This window comes from Triturus cristatus, chromosome 10 (genome assembly GCF_964204655.1).
Source record: "Triturus cristatus chromosome 10, aTriCri1.1, whole genome shotgun sequence".
Classification (NCBI taxonomy): domain Eukaryota; kingdom Metazoa; phylum Chordata; class Amphibia; order Caudata; family Salamandridae; genus Triturus; species Triturus cristatus.
In genome coordinates this window covers 1218632116-1218651935 of record NC_140593.1, presented here as the reverse complement: position 1 = coordinate 1218651935, position 19820 = coordinate 1218632116, and the positions used below count along the sequence as shown (strand labels likewise).

Below are 19820 nucleotides of genomic sequence, written 5' to 3'. Positions count from 1 at the left end.
CACCATCTCTCCAGACGTCGCCTTCCTAACAGAAACATGGATGAACGCTTCCTCCGCCCCAGACATCACCGTTGCCATCCCTGAAGAATATAAGATCACACGCAAGGACCGTACCAGCCACACAGGAGGAGGCATCGCCATCGTCCATAAGAAATCTATCCGCATCTCAACCAGCTCTGACGCCAACCTCGCCAACTCCAAACACCTTCACTTCCAGATCCACATCGACCCCAAGACCACACTCAGAGGCACCCTCCTCTACAGACCACCAGGACCCCGCGCAAAATTCAGTGAAGACATCACGGACTTCATCACTCCACACGCGCTCCCCTCCAAAGACTACATCCTTCTGGGAGACCTCAACTTTCACCTTGAAAAGACCAACGACCGCAACTCCACCACCCTGCTGGACAACCTCGCCAACCTCGGACTTAAACAACTAGTCACTTCCCCCACCCACATCGCAGGGCACACACTCGACCCCATCTTCACCTCCAGCAACCATGTCTCCTTCAGCCACACTACGGATCTCCTCTGGACTGACCACAGCTGCGTTCACTTCACCTACAACAAGCCAAAACCCACCAACCACCTCCAACCAACTCTGCAAAGAAACTGGAACAAAATCACCACCGACCAGATCTCCGCATCGCTCCTTCTAAACACCCCAGCCCACTCTTCTAACCCAAACCAAGCCGCCGCCAACTTCACCCTATGGCTATCCAACACCGCCGACACCCTAGCACCACTGAAAAAACGTCAAAGCAAACCTGGCAGCAAGAAGGCCTCGTGGTTCAACGAGGATCTTAAGAAGTCCAAGAAACTCTGCCGCTCCCTTGAAAAGGCCTGGAAAAAAGACCCATCCACTAGCACCAAGGACGCCTTCAAAAACGCCACCCGCACACACCACCAACTAATCCGAAAGGCCAAGAAAACAGCATTCAAGGATCGACTTAACAACAACGCCCACAACAGCAAGGAACTTTTCAACATCGTCAAAGAATTCTCCAACCCCTCAGCCAACTCCAACGACATCACCCCCTCTCAAGCCCTCTGCGACTCCCTAGCCTCATTCTTCCACAACAAGATTGCAGACATTCACAACAGCTTCGACAACCAACCCGGAGACCAACCCACCCAACCATTTGCTGAACATTCTCCCCCCGTAAACACCCTCAACGACTGGAACCCAATCTCCACTGAGGACACAATCCGCCTGATGAATTCCATCCACTCAGGATCCCCCACAGACCCATGTCCTCATCACATCTTCAACAAAGCAGACTCCGTCATAGCACCGCACCTCCGAGACGTCATCAACTGCTCCTTCAACTCCGCCACCTTCCCGGAAAACTGGAAACACGCTGAACTCACCGCCCTTCTGAAAAAACCCACAGCGGACCCCACCGAACTCAAAAACTACCGCCCCATTTCGCTCCTTCCATTCCCGGCCAAAGTCATCGAGAAAGCCGTCAACAACCAGCTCGCCGCCTTCCTCGAAGCCAACAAATCCCTCGACTCCTCACAATCTGGCTTCCGAGCAAAACACAGCACTGAGACCGCCCTAATCGCAGCAACAGACGACATTCGAACTCTATTGGACAATGGAGACACAGTCGCCCTCATCCTCCTCGACCTCTCTGCAGCATTCGACACAGTCTGCCACAGCACCCTGTTACAACGCCTCAATAACATCGGAATACAAGGAAAAGCACTTGAATGGATCACCTCTTTCCTCTCCGGAAGAACCCAGAGAGTCCGCCTCCCACCATTCAAGTCCGAAGCCACTGAAGTCATCTGTGGCGTACCACAAGGATCATCACTCAGCCCCACCCTCTTCAACGTCTACATGAGCCCCCTCGCGGCCATCGCCCGCCAACACAACCTCAACATCATCTCTTACGCGGATGACACTCAACTAATCCTTTCTCTCACCAATGACCCCAGCACCGCCAAAACTAACCTACACGAAGGAATGAAAGAAGTTGCCGAATGGATGAAACAAAGCCGTCTGAAACTGAACTCAGACAAAACAGAAGTTCTCATCTTAGGTACATCCCCCTCTGCATGGGACGACTCCTGGTGGCCGGAAGCCCTTGGAAAAGCACCCATCCCGACAGACCACGCACGGAACCTAGGCGTCATCCTGGATTCTTCACTCTCAATGAACAGACAAGTCAGCGCCGTATCCTCATCCTGCTTCAACATTCTTCGCATGCTCAGAAAAACATTTAGCTGGATCCCCACCAAAACAAGGAAAACAGCCACCCATGCTCTAGTCACGAGCCGACTGGACTATGGAAACACCCTCTACGCAGGTACTACCGCTAAACTCCAGAAGAAACTCCAACGAATCCAAAACGCCTCAGCCAGGATCATATTAGACATCCCGCGCAACGAACACATCTCCAGTCACCTGAAAGACCTCCACTGGCTACCCGTCAATAAGAGAATCACTTTCCGACTGCTAACTCACGCACACAAATCACTCTACGACATCGGACCAGAATGCCTCAACTCACGACTGTCCTTCTACACCCCCTCCCGCCAACTACGTTCTTCCCACCAAGCCCTCGCCACGGTACCTCGCATTAACAGGACCACCATGGGAGGCAGATCCTTCTCATACCTGGCTGCTAAAACATGGAACTCACTCCCCGCTTACCTTCGCCTCACCCAGAACCACCTGGCATTCAGAAAACAACTTAAAACGTGGATATTTGACAAGTAATCCTCCTCCCCTTTCTAAGCGCCTTGAGACCCTCTGGGTATGTAGTGCGCTATATAAATTCTCTGACTTGACTTGACTTATATAAATATATATAAATATGTGATCAAGGTGGCTGTGTCCACCGAAACTCGTCATCCTACGAGTGTTTTTGCCTAAATAAACACTTCTCTTAAATTCCGTACTACCGGTGCCTGCTTTGAAGATCGAAGGAGAGCAGGTTTGAATGGAATATATATATTAAAATATTATATCTATATATATATATATATATATATATATCAAAACGTACTTATAAAGTGCGGCTTCTCACCCCTAAGGGTATCCAGGTACGGTGCTGCAGGTGTTAGTTGAAGAACCAGGTCTTGAGTCCCTTCCTGAATTCTGTCAGAGACGTGTGGAGGTAGAGGGGAAGGGTGTTAAGGACTTGGCGGCGAGGTGGGAGAAGGAGCTTCCTCCGGTGCAGCAGTAGCGGATGCGTGGTATCTGTGCGAGGGCAAGGTGGGCAGAGCGGAGGATCTTGGGTGGTAGGTGGAAATTCAGGTGGTGATTCATGTAGGTAGGTCCTTGGTCGTGGAGGGTTTTGTAGGTTTGGCTAAGTAGCTTGAATTGCCATCTTTTCTGGATGGGGAGCCAGTTGAGGTCTTTCAGGTGCTGGGTGATGGGGGTTCTCTTGGGTAGGTTGAGGATCAGTCTGGCTGCTCCGTACTGAACAGTCCAAAGCCTTATCATGAGTTCAGTGGTGGTACCTGCATAGAGTGCAGCCGACTGGTGATGAGGGCCTGTGTCATCGTTTTCCTGGTGTTGGTGGGTAGCCACTTGAAAATTTTGCAGAGAGTGTGACAGTCCATATGCAAATTGCTTTATTAGTCTAGCTGACCATAGAGACTTTTGATTCCAGATCATTCTCCATCTTCTGAATCTTAATATTGCAGCAGGATGAACTTTGATTGAACTGTGTGGTAAGGCAAGCCCAAGTGAGTTAAGCTTAGCAGGTATGGTTACATCTGCACAAAGGTTGAAGGGTAATGATGACAATCATTTGAAAAGCACCAATTGCAGAACCTCATCCAAAGTGATTTATTCGTAAATTCAGTTCTCACTTTGGCCAGTATGTCTCTGCATTATTGTGAGATGTTCAATTAGTGGAACTCATTATATTCAGGAGCCAGGCAGCTAAATTAGGTGGTGCTGGATATGGGTGAATCACCTGGTCACTCTTCATTGATAGCATGGGATTGGTTTGAGTGGAATGTGTTCCTGTTCCGACATGAGAATACGTTTTGTGTACCAAAATTGTCCTGGCCACACCGGAGCTATTAGAATAATTACCTCTTCAACTTGTTGAGGATCCGTGGAATCAGACAAATTTGTGGAAAGGTGTATGAGAAAATTCCAGTCCATGCAATTTGAAAGGCATTTCTCCAAGATCCCTTGTGGAAAAACCTGCTTGCGTACAGTGTTTAATTTGAACCAGTGGTTTCCGGAGCTTGGCACCGGCACTTAATTACCAACACCGGCGCTTATGACATCTACCACATGTTGACGCTGTTTGCATAATTTAAAGATAAGCAAAACAACAGTTGTTTATTAATTCAATATACATTTAAAACAAATATTACCTGCTCCCAAGCCATTCTTAGAGCTGTGGGGCCTCAAGCAGTCTGAATTGTCACACTTGTAGAAGTGTGACGGTTAGTAGTTGTGATGGTACTGTAATTGGCAGCACTACCAATGGCAATGGTGGGGCGAACTGGAGTGGCCTCCTGATGAGGGCCCTGGCACTTATCTTTTTACAAATTAAGCACTGCTTGCATAGTATTGATATTTTTGATTCAATGGAGTAGTAAATAGATCCAAGTTTGGTCTTCCCCACTTCTGAATATCCTTGAAAGGTTCTTGAAATTTGTGTTTGTGATAGTTCCCATTCGTGTCATTCTTTTTAACAATCTGATTAAATCAGCCGCCCACTTGTTGTGTGTACACTGCACGTGCTCTACTTTCAGGAAAAGATTGTGACGCAAGCACCAGTTCCATGTTTCTTATGCTTCCCTGATAGCGGCTGCAACCTTGTTCCTCCTTGTTTATTTAAGTAGAACATTCCTGGAAGAAAAGCCTGGGCCCCAAAGCCACAGACCTTAATTCCACAAAGTTTATATGCTTCTTTCTTTCCCAGCTCATCCATTTGCCACTTTTGTTGTATGTCGGGGAGATGCGCGCCCCACCTTCCATATACACATTTGTTGTGATCACGTAGTTTGGTGGATTGGTGAGAAACATCAATCCCTTGGTAATGTTGCCTTTTATCATCCACCATTTTAATGCTGTTATCATTGCTGGTGTTACTTTGATAACATTGTCGAACACAGTAATTACCACCATTGTCTGTCTATTTCATCTTGCAGTGCTCCCATAAATAGATGACAGTTGGAGATCAATGGAATGCAAGGAGAGATCATTCCCAGGAACAGTTTGTACTGTCTGGATGAAGTTTTTTTTGTCTTGAGAGTGTAAAGGCTAGAGCTACTGTCTTTGGAACCCTCTCCTTTGTGGGAAAAGCCTTATAGACCCTTGTGTCCAGAATTGCTTCTAGCAATATCATTTGTTTGCTTGGGGTAAGGCAGGAGTTTTCCATGTTACATTTGAGACCCAGATTGTTGTACGTCTGGAGGCAATGTTCTGTCAAACATATGGCATCCTGGAATGAAGTTGCTTTTATGAGCCAGTCATCTAAGTATGAGAATATTTGATGACCTTTTTTCCTGAGATACACCACTACTGTCACCATACATTCGATTAAAAGACTCGGGCAGACTTTAATCCGAAAGGGAGGACTTTGCATTGGTAGTGGCATCCAGCCATCTCGAATCTGAGATTCCCCCTGTGTTTGACATGGATAGGAACATGCAAATAACCATCTTGCAGATCTTGAGATGTCATATGATCTCCTGGATTCATTAGTTGCAGAATATCCTGTAAAATAACCTTCCTGAATTATTGCTTTTTGATGTATTTGTTTAGCTGTCTCTGATCTAATACTTGTCTCCGCATCCGATTCTTTTTCTTTAGCAGGAAAACATTTGAGTAAAAACCTGTGCCTCTGTGTGCCCGTGGAACTTCTTTGATTACTCCCTTGAGAATACGAGGCTTGATTTCCTCTTTTAATAGACAAATATGCTGATATACTCTCCTGCAAGGTGTATTTTGAGAAGACTTTTGGGTAAATGCCAGGGTATGACCCTGTCTTATAATATCCAATACCCATCGATCTGAGGAGATAGATCTCCAACTGTCGTAATAGTGTAGATAGAGTCTTTTACAATCAAGGGTGCTGTTTGTAAAGAGGCGACCGGAGTGATGTTGTCACTGCCTTCTGGAGGACTCATGTCCCCGTCCTGCATCTGCCAACTTTCTTTTGGTACACTGTCTAAAGTAAGCTGCAGCTTGTGGTATTCTAGATTGCTGTATACAATGCTGTTAGTATCCCTGCTGGCTTTGGCTGTAAAACTGATACCTGTTGGATTGAAAACTTCCTCTAAAAGTGTATTGACCTCTGCTCTTTGCACCACGAAATATCTGAAACCTGAGCTGTTGCCGCACTCCCAATGATCTTGCAGTGCCTGTATCAGCGTTAATTGATTGAAATGCATCATCTACGTGTTTCTCAAAGAGAGCTTCTCCATTATAAGGCATATCCAGCATTTTTGACTGCACTTTAGCCATCCTTGTCGTCGTAGGACTGCCACTCCAGCCATCTACCTGAAGCCACTCATAGCTATATCCATTGCTGCATCAATCATTGCAGAGGATGTTCTCTCTTCCTCTTGAAGAATAGACTTTGCCTCCTGCTTTTTGTCTTCTGGTAGGTGGTATATAAACAGCAATAAGTCTGACCACATTTGGCGATCATATCTGCCCAGTATGGCTAAAGCACTGGATGCTCTTATGGTCATAGCAGCCATAGCTGAAAAGCATTTCCCTATATTATCTAACCTCCTACCTTCCTTATCAGGAGGGGCTGAGCATTGTGTAGTTGGACTTTTATATCTCTGTTGAGCCTCCTGCATAACTACCGAATCAGGTTTCAGGTGTCCTATCAGGCAGGTTGGAGCACTTTCCGGAGCCTTATATGTCTTGCCTAGTCTAGCAGTTACCATTGTAACAGTAGCTGGGCTCTTCCTGACCTTAAGACCCTCTGCCCAGAGATAGTCGACTATTAGAATTGTTCTCACTACTTTCTGTGCTGACTCTTTGAAGTAAAAAAGGAATCAGTCTGTTTGCTGACCCGTTACTGGCTGGTCAAACCATTTCACAGCCCTTTCTAATAGAGCATGAAAACCTTCTATGTCGTCCGGAGGAGAACTAGCTTCAGGAGGAGTTGGAAGGGCTGATATTGGAGTCACATAATTATCCCATTCATTTCCTGTATTTGTAGCCTGGCCATGAGGGATTTCTCCCTCTTCTGGTTCATCACCATCCTCCCCTTGATCTATGTATTTGTCATGCATGGTAATAGGATCCATCTTTCTTGCTAGGGGAACACTCTTTGCTTTATGACAGGGATTTTCTCCTGTGTTAATAGTCTAGGAGATTGTGAAGGATATGCTACTGAGGACAGTAATGTTTGGTGTTGTTGTTGTGGTTGAGTGTCCCTTTCTGGGAAACGTTTTAATAATCATCAAGCATTTGGCGAAGGTCTGAAACTAGAGCAATAGGAACCTGCATCATTAGTTCTTGGAAAGACTGCTCCTCAAAGTCTTCTTCATAAGGATAATTTGCATGAAAGTCCTCATAAGACCTTTGTCTCGTTTGTTGTCTGTCTCTAAAGGAGAAATCTCCAGTTAAACTAGACTCCTCATCTGTCAGTTGGCATTTTGCAAGCAGCTGGGATGGGCTACTTGCAGCCCAAATGGTCCATTGCCCTTATCCTTGTCCGTAGCCCTCGTTTCCAAAAGACAGACTGGTGGTAAAGGTGACACCTTACTTAGAGAGGTCTGATCAGGTTGGATTTAATCATCAGAAATAGCAGTCGAAGGGCCCGTCAATGGTGCTGTCCTTGATGATGCAAGCAAAACCTTAAATATTGATATTGTAGTAGCCACTGTCGAAGCAATTGGCGGAGCGGTCATCAACGGTGGTGCAGATAGAACATTTGTCAACGTTGTTGTCGACGGAGCAACCTTCATTGATTTGGTTGGCGGAGCTACTGTCGACATTCTCGTAATTGATGATGACATCATCAGTACTGATCCCGATGATGAGGAGGCTGTCGTCTACATAATGGTAGATGTCATCAATGACAACACTGCATCCGTCGACTGCATTGTTGACTTATGCATGAGATTTATGAGGGGGATCTGGGATAGGTTTCTTAATGTCAGCGGATGTCAGGTAGGGTGACCAACTGGCATTGGTGCAAATTCAGGACGGTGAGTGTAAAAATTCAGGACAAAGGGTCAAAATTCAGGACGCAAATTCAGGACAGGAGGTCAAATTTCAGGACAAAACTTCAGGACAATAGAGAAGTTTTACAGACACATCAGAAGAGGTTGCACAATAGTATATAAGTAAGCCCACATATTCAACCATTTGCAAACCTATCCATCATGTATCCATCCATCTATCATTTCACTCATCCATCCCTTCATCCATCCTTTCACTCATCCATCCATCGTCCATCCACCCTTTTACCCCAACCATCTGTACACTCATCCATCCACTCTTCTACCCATCCATCCATTCACTCATCCATCCAGCCATTTACCCTTTTACCCATCCAGCCATCCTTTCACTTACTCATCCGTCCACCCAGTCACCCATCCTTCCACCCACCCATCCACCCTTTCAGTCATCCATCCATCCTCCTTTTCTCTCTCCATGGACCCTTTCACTTAGCCATCCTTCCTTCCTTCCATCCATCCATCCACCCACCCATCCATCTACTTATCCACTCATGAATCCATCCATTGACCCTATCACTCATCCATCCTTTCTCTCATCCATCTATCCTTTCACTCCTTCACTCCTCTATCCATCCTTTTGTCCATCTACCCTCCCTTTCACTCACTCATCCATCCTTACATCCACCCTTTCACTCATTCGTCCATCCATTCAACCTTGCCCTTATCAATTCATCAATCCATCCATCATTTCACTCATCCATCCACCCACTCATCATCCACCTTTTCACTCATCCATCCTTTCACTCATCCATCCTTTCACTCATCCATCCACCCTTTTACCCATCCAGCTACCCTTCCACCCATACATCCAGCTATTTACCTTTTCTCTCATCCATCCTTCCACTCACTCTTCAATCCATCCATCCATCCTCTCTCATTCTCCATCTATTCAATCTTTCATTCACCCTTTCACTAATTCATCCAGCCATTCACCCATCCCTTCACTTACTCACTAGCCCACCTTTTCATATTAATTTGAGCTGAGCCTTTTTGAGAAGAGGCCCATCAAGAACTTCACCCTCGCTGCAGGAGCCATTCCAGGACTGGGACAGAAGCCACCCAGGGCGGAGACAGGATCCACCACAGGGGAGGACAGGAGCCATCACAGGCGGGGGGGACAGGAGCCACCACATGGGGGGACAGGAGCCATCACTGGGGGGGGGGGGGGGCAGGAGCCATCACTGGGGGGGGGTCAGAAGCCATCACAGGAGGGGGAACCGGATCCACCAGGGTGGGCACAGGGGTGGGCATGCAGTATTCAAGTATCATCTTGGCCCCTCCAGGGTGGGGTAGGGCTCCTCACCCCCTCCTGGACAAGACAATGAGAAGACAGGCTCACTTTCCAAAATGTTTGCCATCCCCCACTGTGATGTACAGTACTCAAAGGAGATACTCCAAGAGGACTGATTTAACTGATTGTTCTCCATACTTTGTTAATCAGTGTGGGTGCGTTTGTGCCATTTCTTTATTTTATTACATTATAGACTGCATGTTTGCAGAACCGAGGTTTGCTTACAATTTAGTGACAACAATTAAGCTCTGTGAAGAGAACCACGTGCTACCTCGGTGTAATCAGGACCGGTTCTACGATTTTTGGGGCCCTGGGCAGAAAGGGAATGTGTGAGGCCCCTCTAAATTGCAGAGACATGAGCATTCAGGACTGTTTGCATCTGAATAGATGCCACTGCTCCTGAAGCTGCAGCCCTCCCTCTCAGTCACCTTCAAACACCTCTTAACAGCTCATCAAGAGCTGAAGGTGTGAGGGTAGCCATCCCGCTGTGCCTCTCCAATGCTGCTGGGGATCTGAGCTTTGGTACTGCATCGGAGTCTGTTACACCCGACACCAACAGCATCGGAGTCAAGAAGGGAGGTGGGTGGAAGCTGTGCCGGCTTTAGGGTGGTGCGACCGGTGCCCGGTTAAAATTACGGACAAATGGCGTCCGTTAAAGAATCCTTCACGGACAACGGACAGATGGCCAAAATTACGGACTGTCCGTGAAATTTGCGGACGGTTGGTCACCCTAATGTCAGGGCAGATTCAAAAGGAGTCGAGGATCCTAACCTTGCTTTCTTTATTTTGGGTGAGTCTTGAGGAGATTATTGCCTCTTCTTGAATTGGTCTGGACTCTTGGTAGCACTTAATTTTTCTTTTGATATTTGTTTTGGTGGCACCTCACCCGATTCCTTTTCAGATATTTCTCTCTTCTTGTGTTTTTTTGGTTGGAGTTAGAGATCTGTGTTCTCCAGAGACTGAAGTTTCTGTGGATTTTTTCTTTTGAAGCCACAAAAGTAGCCTTTCTTCCTTGTCCTTGAGCGTCTTTGCAGAAATGGTTCTGCAATATTTACAGTCCTTAGCTGTATGCTCAGGATATAGTCAACAAAGGCACTCCTTATGAGGATCCTCTGAAAACAGCCACAGCTTATGACAATACCTGCAGGCCTAAATAGGCCCTTCTCTGACATGATGTATTTGTGGATAAATAGTGCTCAAACAGAGCTGAATCTTCTCTTTGAAGAAGTAGAGTTCAAATGCAGGGCAACTGAAGTCAAAGTAATAGTTTCTCAAGCTACTGAGCAAAGCTCAGGGAGACTCCCTTACACTCGATGTGAGGTTAGAAATCTGAGGTGTGGTGGCTCCGAGGGAGAAGAATGATTCAAGAGCTGCCATCTGATTGGCTGAAGTTTGGTTCTACCTATAATGATGTGGATTGATTGGTATACAATCTCAATCGCCTTGGTTTTACTGGATGAGGTTTTGCTTTATACTATAGCCTTAGAGCTCGCCGTAGCGGGCTCTATTGTTCATTAAAAGGCCCGCTCCAGCGTTTCGTCTCGGGCCTTTAACAAGGCAGCATGTGTTTAATGGCCGGTAGAGCCCGCTACGGAGGGCTATTAGAACATTCCGCCCCTAGAGGGCAGATTTTTATCATTTCTAAAGCAAAGGCTTCATGGAGCTAAAGGGGTTGGAAATCCCCACGGGCTCCTTGAGGCCTTTGTTCACAGCTACAGCTGTGAACAAACATTGGAATATTGAAGCTCCAGGCTTCTATCAGCCATTAGCAGCACGGAGCACTCCCTTGTCCTCAGTGGAGGGCTCAAGATTCCAGTGTTCTAATATAGCCTTATAGCCCGCCGTAGCAGGCTATACCGGCTATTAAAGGCCTGCTGCAGCGTTAAAGGCCCGAGGCGAAGGTGAGGGACTTTAACAAAGCAGCGGGACTTTAATAGCAGGTATAGCCCTGCTAGGAAAGGCTATAAGGCTATTAGAACATTCTGCCACTAGAGGGCAGAATGTTCTGACAAATAATACAAAGCCTTAAGGGAGCGCAAGGGGATTGAAATCCCCTCAGGCTCCCTGAAGCCTTTGTTCACAGCCACAGCTGATTGCAATGTTGGAGCTCCGGGCTTATACGAGCCATTATAAGCCCGGAGCACTCCATTGTTTTCAATGGAGCTTCCAACATTCCAATGTTCTAATACTAGTTATAAATACCATGGGACTCACACCTCGAGGACTGGGAATATTCAATCATGTGAATCTATGAAAGATTCAATACTGGGTAGTATTCTTGTTTTATGAATCCCCATAGAAGTAGGGCAAAAAAAGTATTGCCCTTTCTGGATACTCTTAGTGACAATGTAACTGATGTGCAGGGTTATTATCAGGGACGGCTTTTGGCATGGGCGAGCTTGACCCAGGGCGCCAATGGTCAGAGGGGCACACAGAGAAATCTGCATTAAGATCATGCATACAGCAGTGCCCCTCTTACTTGGCTCCAGTGATTCAGTGTAAAGTAGTTTTAATCATTCTAGCATACTGCATGCTCTGCTTAAAATACTTCCTCCTTTGTGGCCTTCACTTCTTGCGCCACACGCCATCAACAAACAGCTAATCTGTGGGTGATTCAGGTGAATTGGGGGAGGCGGCAGGGTGGGGGAGATTGGGGGATTGAAGGGGTGAAGGTGTTTGTGTACAGAGGCCAGTCACTGCTGTGTGCAGCCAAGGACCGAGCTGTGGATACAAAACAACCCCCTGCTGCCTCATTTGACAGCAGCAACAGGCAGGGTGCACGGGCCGGCTCTGGGTCATCAATCTGCTTTCAGAAGTCATATCTCAGCTGTAAGGTTTGCCTCATCATGTTGCTTGTTACAGATTATCCCCAAAGCAGCTCATCAAGTTGACCCCTAGGGCAGATACTTTCTCAGTGTTGGCTTTGGTTCCAGATGTTGGTGTCTGTCGAGTGCTCCTTGCTGGTTTCTTGATTCATGAATCCTTCTTGTAACCAAGCCTTTCCTAGCCTAGAGGCCACAAGGCAGCCTTGGAAGCCTCTGGACCGCATGTTAGCTCTCTGGGCCGTTTCTGAAAGAATGCTGCTTTTGGGAGTATTCCTGCAAACATTCAGCAGGTATTCAATAATCTCCACCGTTTGATGAAATAGGAAGCAAATCTGCTGGAATGATTGCTGAAAGACTGCTAAATGACTGCTACCAGACTGCGGATTGACTGTAGAAAAAATGCCGAATGTCTTCTTAAAAGACTGCAGCAGTGACGTAACGCTAAGTGATCTCCCCACTTGCAGAGTTTGATGAGGGGTCCCAGAGGCTCTCATAACTCAAGGATATTAATTGGCCAGGGCTGAATGGGGCCCTGAACCACTAGGTACCTCTTGAAGGGGTGGAGGTCACCCTACGCTACAGGGGCTGTAGGGACCTGCATTACACCCTAGACTGCTGAACGACTACTAAAATAATGATCAATAACTGCTGAACAACTGCTGAATGGCTGTTAAAGCACTCCTAGATGACTACTGAAAGACTGCAGAAGACCTTTCAAAGTCAATGAAAAGAGTTTGACTCCTAAATAGGTTCATGTAAACCTTTAAACGAGCGCGAACTGCATTTACGCCAGTTACGGCATTGGCCAGATATAGGAGGCGAGCATTTACTGCGCTCCCCTTATGTTTGCTGTGAAAAAAGGATGAAAAAAGGGCCAACTAGCATTGGGTATGTTATTCCTCATTTTTAGCGCGCAGTGGTTAATTGAATGCAGGAGTACCCTTGAGTCCCGTCGCGGAAGTCCTGTGACATGGGCTCACCACCTAGGTACAAATGAGCCGATTATCTTCCTATATATGGTCACTCGCTTCATCTGGTGTAAAAGGCTCACCCTGTTTGTACCACAACAAACCAAGAATCTGGCACATTCAAGGGGAGTCGAGAGACTGCCATTGGCACTGAAGATAGTGAAGGAGAATTAGATGAAACGTAAGAGTCTTACCTGCCGGATCGCCCACCAGACCTGGATGTAGCAGAGTATAATGATGCTAAGAGGCAGAAAGCAGCAGGTGATCATGAGGACAATCATGAAGGACTGGACGCCAGGATCAGAGTTTCCGCTGAACACATCAGGACCACAGGAGGTCTTCAAGCCATGAGGCCAGTACCTGAAGAGAGAGGGAAGAGCCTTAGTCACTGCCCAGAACTGACGGCAGGGAGAGGGGTGGATGGAGTTAGAGCTCCTGCCCTGCATACTGGGAAACAGCTTTCTACAAGTCTTTTACCTAAGCCTGTCCTAGCATACATTCTGAAGGCTCCATGTGAGAAGACTGGAGCTGGACATGGCATTCATCTACAGGGCTTGTGCTGGTCATGATGCTGAAGAACTGGTCCATTATTGCTCCAGTTGGCACACATGCTTTTGAAGCCATCAAGGGCACCCTTTCTCAAGTCATTGGTGGCCTTACCTGCTCCAGCCAAAGATGGGTGGGGCACACCAACACCCCGCCCACACCCAGGAGAAGAGGATGCCGCCAGCCGCTAGTTTTCCATCAAACTTGATGTTACCAAAAGGTTTGCAGACCACGAACCACCTTTCCCAAGCAATGATCGTCAAGGACCAGAGAGCCGTGATACCTGAAGTCGAAGGTATGAACATAAACAAGATGAGGAGCCAGATTAGCTGTGGAATGCTGAATGCGTGCATGAGTGCAGGAGACCATTATATGGGCCCCAAGCAGTGTATATAAATAAAATGCAACAGATTGTCATGTTCATTGTGAACTTACTAAACCTTTAAAAAAAGAATATATATATAGATATATATATTCTTCCTTTTCTATATTTGAATAATTGCAAAATGCTTCTCTGTTCAATATTAAGGAACTAGATGAACTATCAGCTTAAGTCTGGAACAATTAAGGAGCAAGCAAAAAAGGAAGAGGGAGAAATTAAAAGCCAAAAAGAAACTCCATCGAATGCTCCTCAATCTCTTGGAATGAACATTAAGAAAAAGTGTTGAAACTATGGATTGTTGATATAGTAGATTGATTCTTGAGTGTGACTGGGCTCCGTCCGTTGCCAGTAAATATCCCTTTTATTATCTGGATTAGAGAGAGTTGCCTACTACTTCATCTGAGCACATCATAGATCTTTAAAGCCAACAGTAAAGTTCATGTGACCGCCAAAGACCTGCTGAGTCGCTTACCACAGACAGAGACTGTGTACCCCTCGATAACGCACAGGGGGTGCCCCAGGATGAAGTAACCAAAGATCTGGTTGATGACACTGATGGTGCTGGCGATGACGGTCTCCCCGAGGTCAGCAATGGCTAGGTTGACCAGGATCCAGTTCAGGGGGTGTCGCAGCTTTTTGAATTTCATGGTCGCCACCAGTACCAGGCCATTGGTAAAAACCGAGGCGGCGACCACGAAGAACATCCAGAGGGTGGTGAGGTTGTAGACCCATCGTGGAGCAATATGGTAGTTGGGCCCTTCAAAGGGACCTGAAAAACATACGTCAACGTACTGTTAGTAATGACAACTTAGTGCAAAGTCGAGGCAATTTCAGGTTACTCATGATCAACTTATGCAGCTCTCTCGACTACACTCCTCAGTGCTTCATATGTTCCTCTCAGTGAAGCTTACCGTTAAGCTGTATAATGATAACGTGATTGCAGACTCCACCTTCTCGACTGCTACCCACATCACATATGCAGATGTTTTGGCTTTATCTATTCCCACAGGTGAAGCATTTGGTTGGTTATTCCCAGTTAAATGGACTGGTCACTAGCCCACAGACTCGTTCCTCTCTACTCACCTCTTTCTAATGTTTACAGAGCAAAAACATTTCTTCTGTTGTCCTTTTCAGACTGTTCAAACCAGTGCAGAGCACATGCACTGCTCGGGATAAGCAGATGTCATAAACACCATCCAAGTGAGGTTTTCTGGCCTCTGGCTGCCTTGTCTATAGCTCTGCCTGTATCATTGTCTCCTATGGTACTAATGTGGAGGTCAAGGCCTGAACATGGCGACAACTATGTACCTTTAACAGTAGCTTCTTCAGCTTCCGGAGATTTGTTTTGCCCATGTTCGGTCCTGTCCTCAGAAGCGAGCGAGAACCCAGCACCAAGCTCACAAGTGCTGTAGTCGAAGATGTCATGATTTATAAATCTCCTACCCCCCTTGAGGTTGGCCCCTTCAAGCAGGATACAGTTTTGCTTTTTTGACGTGGTGGACCTCACAACTGAGTCAGGTCATGCTGGGAGAATATCTGCACTATTAGGTGCAGCACAGGACTTCCGTCCTTTAAAGTTCCATTCGTTCAATTCTGTTTTCAGCCATGTAGTTTTTGTGGTTTTAGTCTTCCACACCCAACTTATCCGGTGGGTATTAGGAGGTGCTGACTTTCCGTATAATGCTAGGAAACTCAGTTGCTCCCTTGCTTAGGACCAACGTTTTTCTATTGACTTCCCTGTGTTTATTGCTAATACATTTGAATATATTCCAATATATGTATTTGATGAGCTTTCAGAGGCAAACCAAGAGCTTTCAACATTGTGGAAGCCAGCTTCACGCACTAAATCCACAAGTACAGCCGTATCCATCTGTAAAAATATCTCTGTGATTAAAGCTGGTCTGCGGCCTGGGGTTCTTTACTTTTTATCTTCTCCCCACTTGCAGCTTTTTGCATGGCCCTACTCTCCCACCACTGACAGTGGCTCCTGTGACAGAGAATCTGCTATAGCTCAAATGGAAACTTCTCCAATTGTCCAGGATAGCAGCCAACAAAGCAGTGGGAGTCCACTGAGGGACCCCCCTACACAGAAGCTGTGTGTTCCCTCTGCCAAACAAGTTCAACTGCACTACTAGCAGGACCTCAACCTCTGCGGTATCACCTAGGGATGGGAATGTATCGTGTGCTCGTGGTGTCCAAGCAGCAGGTGTTATCAGTGCTGCTAACTTTGCACCGTTGTATGACATTACAACGCATGCATTTGCAAAACATGCCTTTACCATGCATCCTTTACCACGCAAAGTCTTTACCACGCATTGCCTTTACCATGCAGATACCTTTATTGCTCACGGCTCATATATATATATATATATATATATATATATATATATTATGTTCGGCAAAGATTTGTACATACAAAAAAGAGGAGTTGCCATGGGAGCCTGCTTCTCCCCCAGCTGTGCGTGCCTTCATGTTGGATGGTGGGAGGAGCAGGCTCTAAAGGGAACCCATGCTGAATTATTCAACACCCATGTGACAAAGTGGTTTCGCTATATTGACGACATTTTTGTTGTATGGAATGGGGGACAAGAAAGTGCGGAAAAGTTTGTGGAGGTAATCAATGACAACAATGCCAAACTAAAATTCACATCATGTATAAGCCATAACAGTGTTGATTTTTGAGACACAACTGTATATGTAAAGGATGGCAAATTGGAAACCACATTACACAGGGAACCCACCTCGGGGAACTCTACATTACATGCTAGAAGTGCACATCCCCGACACTTAATAAAAAGTATCCCGTATGGCGAGTTACTTAGGGCAAAAAGGATTTGCAGTACAGAGGAGGAACTGGCGAAATGCTCAGAAGCCTCGATAGAGAGGTTCAAACAGAGAGAATATAGTGATAAAATTCTCTCTGAGGCTAGAAAGAAAACAAGTTTATGTAACAGGGAATCATAACTAACTAGGCAAAATCAGAGTAAAAACACAATTGATACATCTTCACTGAGCAATCCCTCTAACTCTAAAGAAAATGCAATACCCAGACTAGTTACCACCTTCAGTAAACAACATAGGCAGATAAAGGGGATAGTGAACAAAAGCTGGCTGAAAAGAAAGACCTATTATGGGGCACTACCCATGCCGCATGGATTATGCGGTGTACGTGCTCACATGCACATGTGTCCTCACCTACATAGGAAGCACTAAATTAGAGGTGCATGTGCGTATTCTACAGCACCTGCGTGCCATAGTCAACAATGACTCAAACTATCCGGTAGCGCAGCACTTTAAAACTATGCATGAGAACAACCTCAACTGTCTCAAGTATTATGTAATTGATGCCGTCCCAGCTTTACGTCGAGGAGGAAATAGAGAGCGCAAGTTGAGGCAACTAGAGACACGTATGATCATAGAATTCAATAGTAAGTCCCCTCTGGGACTGAATACGACTGAGGATCTTCATAACTTTTTGTAAGGATTTCTGTGGTTTCTCATCTTTTGGATCATGTAACCCTCACGTATTGTAGTCAATATGTGAAATATTCGACTTTACGACAGTATGTGCTTGAAGATTAATTATTAGTGTGCACTAGATTATATATCTCAGCCTCCCAAAATGTATTTTACCATCTATCTTATTATTGTTTTTAACTTATATAGAAAAACCCCCCAGAAAAAGATTTTTTTCGATGTGGTTTTGATCATCGTCAACATTTATTCTCAGTACTGTTGAATTAAGCACTTAGCACTTTATTCTTGCACGGTTTGCACATGGTCAAAAAATCTATGCACAGGTCTAACAGTACTGTATTGCGCTATTTGCACTTTGTTGGTAATCATTAGGTTTTAGTCACTCTTTTAATTGTTTTCATACATATTAAACGTTCAATAGGCAGATAGAACATATGACAATTAGGATGATGAATGTTATTGAATACAGGATCGAGGAATGCACAGATGATTTAGAGAGGGTTTTCTTGCATTTTAGCTTTCTGCCTGTAGTATATAACAGATATGTGGCATTCGAGCACAAGAGTGGGTCAAAAAATATAAATGACTTCATAACAATAACAATCTGTATAAATGTATATACCGACATTAGGCCCTATCACCAAGTTGTGATGTGTATGGAATATCAATTACCTTCTTTTGCCCTAGCCCCAACGCATTTATGCTAGAAGTTTGTACGAATTTAATCTATTATTATAGCATGTGTTCTTAAAAATGTATTATTCTTATTATTTCTTCAGTCCTATTACTTCGTAATAATTGTTTATTGCCGGATGGCAATGAAATCTTCTCTTACATTATGCAATTATTATCACTGCCTTGCACTTATATGTATTGTAGTTTGGATTTCACCGAGAGTCTTTCCTTTATGTCTATGCTGGGGGTCATGTGACACCTGGAGGTGGTACAAATTAAGTCAATGCAACGCTGCTTCTACATGTGATCAAGGCCGGTTTCTCGGGCTGAAACGCGTTATGACTACTTTGTGAGCAAATAATGAAAGCAACTTACACCAAGAAAAGTGGAGTTTGCGCCTTCTTCATCGCCGTCTGGAGGTTGAGGAGGGAAATCTCTTTGACTATATATATATATATGCAGCCAACTCCCCTTGGCTAATATATTAAAATGTGGGGCCACGCGTCACCCCGCTGCCACGGGGACCACCACCTCCCCGGGCCAAGATTTCAACATGCGTGGGCGGGCTCCAGGCCCCCCACGCAGCCCCGGGGACTGCCACCTCCCCGGGGCTGAAGTATTGTAAATCAGGGAGCCACGTGCCCCCCCTGCCCTGGGGACCACCACCTCCAAATAAATAAATAAAGACTGGGGTCCGTTGCGGACCCCCATAGACCACCACCTCCCCGGGGCTACAAAGTAGATGGAAGCGGGGGCTGCACGGCCTTCCTCCAGGAGCGCTTCATGACCCTGGGGACTGCCACCCCCCAGGGGCCGGCTCCATCAATGTCATAGTAAACTCTACTTCGCTTCATAGAAGCGGGAGCATGAAAAATGCTCTCGCTTCCATGAAGCAAAGCAGAATTGCTTTTGGGCTGAGAGAGCTGCATGTTTCCAGCTCCCTCTTCCCAAAAGCAATGCCGGCTCCCGTAGGAGGCGGGGAGCCGGCAGGAGCTGCGGGGACTGCGGGGCTTCCCTCGCGGTCCCTAAGGACATGGCCATGCCCTGGGGGATGGGGCCCCTGGGGCCCAAAATTGCCCGGGTAGGGGGGGGGGCCCACAGGCCCTCTTACGCTTAAATAATAATAATAATAATAATAAAGGATGTGGCAATACCCCAGGGGATGGGGTCCCCAGGGTTATATCAGCCTCAGGAGGGGGGCAGCACCCCCCCCTTCAAAATAAAAAAAATAAAAAAAATACAGGGCAGGCCCCAGGGGATGGGGTATCCGGGGCCAAAACTGGCCCATGGAAGGGGGGGCCACATGGCCCCCCTCCCTTAACATAAATAAATAAATAAACAAAAAAAATGTCCGGGCTGGGGTCCCCGAGGTCAAAATCAGCCTTGGGATGAGGGCCGCATGGCCCCCCCCCCCCTCCTGTTCATTTTATTACAATAAACAAATGGGTCAGGTCCCAGGGATGGGG

At 46.2% G+C, this 19820-nt stretch overlaps 1 protein-coding gene across 1 annotated transcript in view; it reads right to left on the bottom strand.

The window, feature by feature from the left end:
* LOC146797106 (red-sensitive opsin) overlaps nt 1-19820 on the bottom strand; it is a 68520-nt gene that overhangs the window by 14041 nt on the left and 34659 nt on the right. The window contains exons 2-4 of the mRNA XM_085629747.1: nt 14675-14971; nt 13935-14103; nt 13469-13634 (exon numbers count right to left, since the gene is read on the bottom strand). Of these exons, the coding sequence (XP_085485873.1) occupies nt 13469-13634; nt 13935-14103; nt 14675-14971 (632 nt within the window). The remainder of the gene's footprint in view (nt 1-13468; nt 13635-13934; nt 14104-14674; nt 14972-19820) is intronic.